This window comes from Emydura macquarii, unplaced genomic scaffold, assembly GCF_026122565.2.
Source record: "Emydura macquarii macquarii isolate MOO-44397 ecotype Brisbane River unplaced genomic scaffold, CSIRO-AGI_Emac_v2 contig_1230, whole genome shotgun sequence".
Taxonomy (NCBI): Eukaryota; Metazoa; Chordata; order Testudines; family Chelidae; genus Emydura; species Emydura macquarii.
The window spans coordinates 17055038-17064734 of record NW_027131367.1 but is presented as its reverse complement, the minus strand read 5'-3'; the positions used below and the strand labels follow the sequence as shown (position 1 = coordinate 17064734).

General features: G+C 42.8%; 1 protein-coding gene across 1 annotated transcript in view; it reads left to right on the top strand.

Moving 5' to 3' along the window:
• Positions 1-4389: 4389 nt before the first annotated feature.
• RAB40B (RAB40B, member RAS oncogene family) overlaps positions 4390-9697 on the top strand; it is a 36777-nt gene continuing 31469 nt past the window's right edge. The window contains exon 1 of the mRNA XM_067547675.1: positions 4390-4849. Coding sequence (XP_067403776.1) covers positions 4708-4849 — 142 coding nt within the window. The 5' untranslated portion in view covers positions 4390-4707. The remainder of the gene's footprint in view (positions 4850-9697) is intronic.

Here is a 9697-nt window from a genome sequence, read left to right as displayed (position 1 = left end):
AGTTCCACAGTCACTTCATATATTAAACCACATTATCACTGAAACTAGAATTTATTGCAGTAAACAAATCTCCAACATTCCAAGAAGGACTTTGTGTCCATAAAGGAATGAATGGAGCACACATACCTATAACATCTGAGTGAGTATGCTAGAATGAAAATTCCCAATTTAAAATGAAAGATCAGAGTGCAGTATTCTGTGGCATGTCAGAGAAATAAAGGACATATATTACACACACACACATTTCTGGTTGTGCTATGCTCATATTGTCATGGAATGATAGAGCTATTCACAGTCTTATAGAGGTTCCTATGGAATCTGGATATGTATATTTAAAAAAGTTACTTTTTTTAAGTTTGAGAACAAAAGTTACTGTGAATTTAAAAAGTTGGCCAGTTTTCAGATCTCAGCTTCCAATTTTGTTCCTCTTATTGGGGCTGGTAGCCAAAACTTGAGCAAAGAGTGCTATACAGTAACCTGTCTCTTTTAGGTAATGCTAACTGAATTTTACTAAATGGAAAGCTGGTAAAATACCTCTGAATATTCTTATTATTTCTGCAAATCAAGCACACTTCTGCACATTTGTATGCACCTAGACACTGATGGATACACACACCAAGATGTATGTATATGCACAGTGAATTTCATGTACTTTGGAAACATTACCAAAAAAGTTGCATGTTTGATTTTGAACCTAATAGCCCATACCATTCACTAGTCTATATATGCTATATAAATGTAAATAATCCCTTTCCTCAACACCTCCATTCCAAATGGAACTGCTAAAACTTTCACACTTACCTACTGGTCTATGTCACTCCTTTGAATCCTTCCATTGGCTCCATATTTTTTCAGGATATCAAGTTTAAACTTCTCATTCTTGTCTTCAAGACCTCATAGAGCTCTGCTGTTACCTTATATCTGACACTGTCTGAGGGGATAAGTGAAAGTAAAAGTAACACACTAAAGTAACCTAGATTTTTCTTTCATTTACACAGGTGTAAATTAGAAGTAAAATCCATTTAATCAAATTATTTACACCAGTTTAATGATATAATCCTATTACGTATTTACAAATGAAGGGCTCAGTTCTGTAAAATACTGTGTACTCAGTTTCCCTCTTAGTCAATGGGAGGTGAAGGCACTCAGCACCACCTAGGAACAGGCCTAAATATAGACCCTGTGCTCTTGAGAAATTGTATTCGTTGCAAAGGTTGGGCGCATCTAACCCAAAAGGGTTAAATAAGCAATTAAATAGTTTGGCTTGGAACTGGGGTGAAGCTTTGCAATACAGTTTATATAGACTAGCTTTGTGTTATACCCATGTAAACAGGATTTAGCAGTGAAGAATAGGTATTTTTGTTCTGAAAAACAAAACAAAAAAAAAATGTATGATAAGGGAGATGACCTAGAGTAAACCCTGATTGGCTGTATTTGCTGGTGCTCCCAACAGCAATATGCTCTTGGTAATGATGCTTAGGTTTCCAGCAAAACAAAACTAAACAAGGGCAAAACAAGATGTGCTTGTTTTTCTAGTTCAAATAGCCTTTCATGCTGATGTATTTCTTAGTTGCACAGCCTTATGCTGTTGTGTTTACCAAAGCCCTTATTATCTTAATGTCACCTCTAATGCTACTGTCTCTTACTGCTTTTTAAAAAACAAATTATGCCATCTTGGCAGTTCTATACTTGTTCTCCATGTTAGAGAAACATGTTTAAGCTTTATATTTAATGCTACTGGATTTTTTAAGAACATGTCATTTATCAAAACTGTACTTATTTTGTTAGGAAATGCTGCAAACTGTAAAACTACAATTGTAATAGCAGGGCTTTGTCTACTGATTTTTTTTTTGTATTGGTCTAGAGTGACACTGATCTAGCTGCAGCAGTGTAAACTTTTAACGGTAGCTGTGCAGAATTGATATTACTGATGATGCATGAGGGATGAGGCAACTGGTGAACACAGTTCACAGCAGGACACTTCCAGCACCATATTGCTCTGTAGTATCTTGGTGAAATACTGGTTCAATAGTGAATCAAAATGAGTATTACAACCACTCTCTTTTCTACCACATGTAGATTTTGCTTGGAGGTCTCCTGGCCCATTATTGCCGCCAACTAGGCCTGCGGCATCCAATAAAATCACACTTCAAAGGAATATGGCTGCTGGCAGCTTTAACCAACCCTGTTTTTTAAATCCTCATTCCAATTTCCATTTCTGCCCATTACCATCTATATTTAGTGCTGACTTTTCAGTGCCAGACCAAATCAATGAGCTAAACACCATTTTAGATTTTTCTGTTAGTTAGAAATGAATGACTTCATGGAACAATTGCTTACCTTAGTGTACTGACAAACAGCATTATGTATAAGAACTAATATGACTTGTAAATTATTTATAAAGAATCCCAGCCATTCTATCTAAGTTAGTGAGTAGTTCTGATCTGTTCATGTTTGAGTGTATAAGATCCTCTCAAGCAACCAGCTATAGCCAGAGGTCAACATTTGTTTTAATCTCCTGCCAGGCACACCTATAGCACTATATAAATAATTAACTATTATAGCCTGCTGGAGAGACATCTCTAGATAGCAAAAACAAGGCAACTTCTGTAGCACTTTAAAGACTAACAAATTTAATTTCTGTAGGCATAAACTTTTGTGGGCTGTAACCCAATTCGTCAGATGGGATCTCTAGACAGATTCTCAGTCAGTGACAAAAATGGAATATTCTTAGTGTCTACTTTGAATTTGTAGATAGAACGAGTCAGGTTATTGAGGTTGGTGTGAAGCTATCTGTCCTTTGACTTGCTGTCTGCATTGGCACTCATTAACCCTTCCAAGGTCATTAGAAAGGTAGCACTGCCCCTTGTGCTGACATCCCAACCCACTGAATTCTCACATATGCCTGAGGCATAATCAAGGAGTGCTGTTGGGTCTCAATAAGTCCTGATGTGAGCAGGCCAGCAGCCTGGGTTACAAAGCCCAAGATTAAAACCCAGGTCTCCTGCCCCCAGTGAAACCAGGGGGCTCCTTGTTAGGTTGCTTTTAGGGCTTAGTCAGTGAAGTGACCTGATTAGCAGAGGGGAGAGGTGCTCAGGAAAATAGCCAATACCCAGCCCTTCAGGAGCGGTACCCCCAGCAGGCGGTCTGCCAGGACCCAGGGCAGAGTTGCTGATTGGAGACTCCCAACAAGGTCCTGGCCTGCTGCCCCTGTGGTCACTGCACTGCTCTGCTCTGAGACTGGGGCCCTACTGACGCCAATAGCAGCAGGCTCAAACCCCTCTCAGCGGCCGGGGGCCCAGCCAGCTTTGCTGAGTGGGATCAGCGCCCTGCAGCCCCGAATCCCTGGCGTAGGACTGGAACGAGCAAGCGGCGATTCCAACTGGTGCGGGACTTGGAATCGAACCGCATAAACACTCCCGAGGCTCCGCCCCCAACGCAACAGGCCACCCACTCCTGCAGGGGGGCGGGGAAAACCGTGATGGACGGGTGATAGCGCCAATAGCGCGGGAGAACGACCCTAGCAACTGAGCCGCTTTGCCCCCCTGGGAACAGAAGGCGGAACTCCAAAGCTCCTGCCCCACCAATGGAAGCAAACTAGGGCGGGGCTGAGGGTTTCGATGTACCAATAGAGGAAGAGGCGGACGAGGCTGGGAGACTCTTTGCCCAATGAAAAAAGAGGTAGGCGGGGCCTCCAGGCTAGTGCTGCAATAGAAGAAGAGGTGGGCGGGGACCAGGAGCCTGAGGCACCAATGGGAGCCGGGTGGGGCGGGGTGAGTCTGCTGTCACGGTGCTGGGGCAGCGGGGGTAGAGTCTGTGCCACTGCCGACTGCTGAGCTCGCTGCTGCGCTGAGGGGAGGCAGCGGGGACGCAGCGGGGACGCAGGATCGCGGCCAGGCGAGCGCGAGAGCCAGCCTCGCGCTTCGCTCGCGGACTGAGGGACCGAGCTCCAGCCCGGGCTGGGCACCGACTTTCCCCCCCGATCCCCGGGGGAACCAGGGGCGGTGGCGCCGCAGCAGGTTGGGCAGCGGGATGGGGCGTCGCGCACCTGCACTGAGAGCCCCGTGACGGGATCCCGCTCTGGCCCGGGCTTGTCCCGTGACCCCTGCGATAGGACCCTTCTCCCTTCGATACCCCCCCGCGGCTGAGCCCTCCCCTGGCAGAGCAACCCGTCCCCCGAGAGCTCGTCGCCCTCCCCCCCTTCCCCTCCCCTACCGCGACGGACGCCTGCCGCTGCCCTGTCACGACCTGAGGCGCGTCCCTGTTGTTCAGTAACTGCCCCGACAGAACGTGCGTCGCCCTCTGCGCGCGCTGCTGCCTGTTGTGTGAGCGAGCAGCCCCCCCCCCCCCCGTTGCTATTCCCCCCCCCCGGTGCCTGCGTGGTTGCCAATGTCACCGTATCGCGCAGTCTGATACCCTCCCCGTGCGCGAGGCGCCGGTGCCCGTCCGGGGCCGTGGTAGAGTTCATCTTGCCGGCGCTGTCACAGTATCGCCCACCTGTTACCTGCTGGCTGCGTGGCGCTCCCTGTCCCGTCGCAGCCTGCCCTGGGCGGCAGCGCTGTTGATCATGCCTCTGTTTGTCTCCTGTTGCTGTTTGCTGCTGCTGCTCCCACGGTGACTCCCCCACCCCCCCTTGGGTCCCGTGATGGGCTCTGGGAGCTGATTCGCTGGAGAGATTTTTTGGGGGGCTAGGGGGGAAAAAAGAGGATGAGCCACGTGGGCAGCCCAGTGAAAGCCTATGACTTCTTGCTGAAATTTCTGCTGGTGGGGGACAGCGACGTGGGCAAAGGAGAGATCCTGGCTAGCCTGCAGGATGGAGCCACTGAGTCACCCTATGGGTACCACATGGGTAAGTAGAACAGAGGCCACCACTCCTGCCAGGGGTTTTTGAGATAGTATCTCGTTTCCAACTAGTTCCCAGCCCCTGTTGTGCACATCAGTGCTGCTACCATAGGCTTCCCCTTGGTATGACAGTGATGAACTTCTCTACTGTCTGCTGTTGCCTGCCTCCCTTTTAGCTATGGTCAAAGGCACCATTAGGCTACTCCAAATGCCAGCAATCAAGCTCCTCTGTGAACTAGAGAGCTCACAATTGAATGGGAGACAGAGGTACTGGCTGGTACACTTAAATCCTTAGACTGATACACAGATACAGTTACCTGACACTTTTGAAACAACTGTCTCCACAGATCTCTCCTGAGACTGTGATGTTCCTAGACATAGTTGGAACAGGAAGGGGGCATGGAAAGTTAGAGGATCTGTGATGTTTTGCTGCATGAGTATGTTCTTGAAGAGGGATGTAGAATCACTATCTATTTTAGTTTCAAATCTCATACCAGCAAGCCTCTACTTTGGGAGCTAAGACTTGAGAGACATGCTTCATCAATGGCAAACAGAGCTCACTGGTCAAAGTAGTAGGGGTCATCTTACATAAAGCTGTCCTAATAACATTCTGTTCCCTGTGACCAATAAGTAAAGAGAGGTGTTGAACATTAGTAGAGATTCTTCTTCATTTATAAATTAGGGTCATTTGCAGCAGTATGTTTCTGGGTGTTTGTTCTTCTGTGGAAATGTCGCCATTAAAAGCAAATCATTTTTAAAGGATGGCATAATTCTCCTAACTAATCTCCCTTTCACAAATTCACCACTTATGCAACATGGTTGCATATAGGTATTTTTTTTAATCAAAGTATAACCAAACATGATGAGATTATTTCTTTTAGCTGCAAACCTAATAACTGTTGAAAAATAAACATGCAGTCATAACATTTTAGGATGGTGTGCTAAACAGAGATTCAAGCATGTTCTCATAGTAACTTTTGTACATCACAAAAATATGCTTTTTAAAATTCTTATACAAAAATACTTATTATAAAATGAATTTTTAGTCAGCAAATGATCCACTGAGTCCAAAAAGGTAGATTACAATGACTGATTTAAAAAGTAAGGGACAACGGAAGAAAAGGGTAACATAAGACTGATAAGTTGTAGTGAAGTGTTACCATATGTCAGTTCTTTGGAATGTTTTATATTTTTGGTATATAAAAAATTTGTGACATCAGAACAGTAGTCCTCTAAGATGAGGTTGCTATTTGTAGTTTGTTCCTTCATTTAACCTTTTAAGGAATGAGGCTGAAGAGCTCCCATCAATACCAGATATATTTGCGAAGCGGCAAATTGTGAGCACCATAAACTGAGCCAAGACTAAATTCTAATGGGTTGTGTGTAGGCAAAAAAGATTTCCTTTGTGGTTTTTTTTTTTATTTGATGTTTTGTTTTTATTTTGTTAGAACCCAACTCAGCTTCACAATTTAGCTCTTTTATAAAGGTGTGTTATATGTTAGAACTGCAGTGGTCACCTTGCAAATTTGCTAACTTTCTTAAATGATTACCAGTTATCCCATGTCTACATTACAAACTTTATATTAGCATAACTACTTCGCTCAGGAGTATGAAAAATCCACACCCTTGAGTGACATAATTATACTGACCTAACACCCATGTACACAGTGCTATGTTGCTGGGAGAGCTTAGTATTTACTATCCAAATAATATGGGCCTGATCCAAAGCCCACTGAAAGACCCATACAGACTTCAATGCTCGATGTATCAGTCCAGTGCTACACAGCTGTACCGGTGCCATTGTGCTGCCAAAGCACTTTAGTGAAAACTCCACTGCGCCGACGGGAGAGCTTCTCCCATTGACATAGCTATCTCCTCTTGCAGTAGTGGATTAACTACACCGATGGGAGAAGCTGTCCTGTCAGCATAATAGCGTCTTCACTAAAGTGTTACCACAGCACAAGTGCACTGGTGCAGCTGCACAGCTGTACATGTGGACAAGCCCTTATTGTGGCCTGATACATTGTGCAAGTCTGCATGGGCCTTTCCATTGGCTTCAGTGGGCTGTGGATGTGTCCCATGTTATTTGAGATATAAAATACTAAGGTAATGATACCTATTTAATCGAGGCAAAATCAGCAATTTTTTTCTTCAGAGAACTCACTGTATGCTGTGTCTTTACATATAGAAAGCAACATTGGGCCAAGACTTCCATCCCTGAGTGTATCTTGATGTAGGTAAGAGAGAAAATGTTGAGATAGCTCCCATGGTCACCAGTCTTACATCAGTCAGTTTTGAGTTAAACTTTCAATGATTTTGTTTTGCTGGTGAAAATTCTCTAAATTGTGTATGATTAGCATAACTTTCCTGTGAGTAGAGATCCTGGCAGTCAATTAATACAAATATTCTCTTGCAGCGTCTCACTAGCACTTCTGAATGCATTTTGAAATTAATTGTTTGTGATTAATAATAATCATATACAAATGTGCATAAGGCAGTAAGTTTACATACCACTTCACAAACAGATAAGACATCTTGCCAAAGAGATTATACTCTAAATTTATAAAGATTAAACAAACACACAAGGGTAATAAATCAGAAGGAGAGTGAAGGAATTATTGGATATAAGATGGAGAGAATGCTTGAAGAGGTGGACCTGAAAAAAGAGAGTGTGCTTGGTGAATATTAGCAACAACAAGGGGAAAGGAAAACAAGCCAGAATAGGGAAAGAAAAAATTAAAGAATATTTAGATAAGTTAGATGTATTTAAGTCAACAGGACCTGGTGCAATTCATCTTAGGAAACTAGCTGAAGCAACCTTGGAACTGTTAGTGATTATCTTTGAGAACTCATTGGATAAGTGAAGTCCCAGGGGACTGGAGAAGGGTTACCTTAGTACCTGTCTTTAAAAAGGAGAACAAAGAGAACTCAGGGAATTATAGAGCAGTCAGCCAACTTTGGTACCTGGAAAAATACAGGAAAAATTATTAAACAATCAATTTGTAAGCACCTAGAGGATAATAGGGTGCTAAGTAATAGCTAACATGGATTTGTCAAGAAGAAATCATGCCAGACCAACCTAATTTCTTTCTTTGAGAAGGTACTGGCCTAATGGATGGGGGAGAGCAATAGACATAATATATCTTGATTTTAGTAAGTCTTTTGACACAGTCTCACATGACATTCTCATAAGCAAAACTAGGAAAACGTAGTCTAGATGAAATTTCTGTAAGGTGGGTGCACAACTGGTTGAAAAACTGTACTCAAAGAGTAGTTACCAGTGGTTGACTATCTAACTAAGGAGGATATATCTAGTGGAGTCATGCAGCTATCTGTCATGGTCTTGTACTATTCAATATCTTCATTAATAACTTGAATAATGGAGTGGACATTATACTTATATGTAGATGCTTGCAACCCCTCCCAGCTTGCTGTCAGTTTGGAGGACAGGATTAGAATTCACAATAACTGACAAATTGATGTGAAATCAACAAGATGAAATTCAGTAAAGACAAGTGTAAAATACTACACTTAGGAAGGAAAAATTAAGTACACAATTACAAAATGGGGAATAACTGGCTAAGTGGTAGTACTGCTGAAAAGGATCTGGGAGTTATAACGGATAACAAATTGAATATGAGCCAACAATGTGATGCAGTTGCATAAAAGGCTAATATTATTCTAGTGTATATTAACGGGAGTGTTGTATGTAACACGTGGAAGGTAATTGTCCCACTCCAGTAATCACTGGGAAGGGCTTAGCTGGAGTATTGTATCCAGTGCTGGGCACTGGACTTTAGGGAAGATGTGGATAAATTGGAGAGAGTCCAGAGGAGAGCTACAAAAATGATAAAGATTTTAAAACTGACCTTGAGGCCTCTGAGGAAAATTTTTTTTTAAATTGGGCATGTTTAGCCTTGAGAAAAGAAGAATGAGGGGGAGACCTGGTAAATATTCAAATATGTTAATGGCTGTTATAAAGCAGATGGTGATCGATTGTTCTCCATATCCCTGAAGGTAGGACAAGGAGTAATCAGCTTAATCTACAGCAAGAGACATTTAGGTTAGATATTTGGAAAAACTTTCTAACTCTAAGGACAATTAAGCTCTGGAACAAGCTTCCAAGGAAAGTTGTGGAATCCTTGTCATGGAGGTTTATAAGAACAGGTTAGACAAACACCTGTCATGGGTGTTTTAGGTTTACTTGGTCCTACTTCAGTGCAAGGGGTGGATCAGATGACCTCTAAAGGTCTCTTCCAGCACTACATTTCTCTGTTTCTATGTTGAGGACAGGAATGATGGGCAGCATAATAGTAAACGGTAAGTTTTGATAAGAGATGTAATATAACTTAATATTTTAAGCAATTAGTGTCATACTCAAGTGTGTATATAACATAGTAAACATACAATTTCACTTCCTGGTAATAGGCATGTATTCTAATAAGTGAAATTACTTTTATGTCTCTTTTTTTAATTTTAATTTCCATGAACTTCAATGATTGATCTACCTTGTGATGGGTAGTATGTGCCTCTCTCTATTAAACTGAGAAGCAAGGGAATGGAGTGTGATAAACTCCTGAATATATTGATTTGTTATTTTCTTATATTTTGTGAACTTTCACTGCAGTAATTCTCAAAGGTGTGTGTCAGGAACATAACCCTATTGTGCTAGGTACTGTACAACCACGTACAGCAACACAGTTCTTGCCCTGAAGAGTTTACAGTCTGAGGCCTTGCTCCCACAACTTATTTTTTACAGGTGCTCTGCTGAACCCTTGCTGAGCCCCACTGAAATCAGTGAGGCTTCAGCTGGATATAGCTGTACTGTATGGATTGCAGGTTCAGGGCTTGGGAA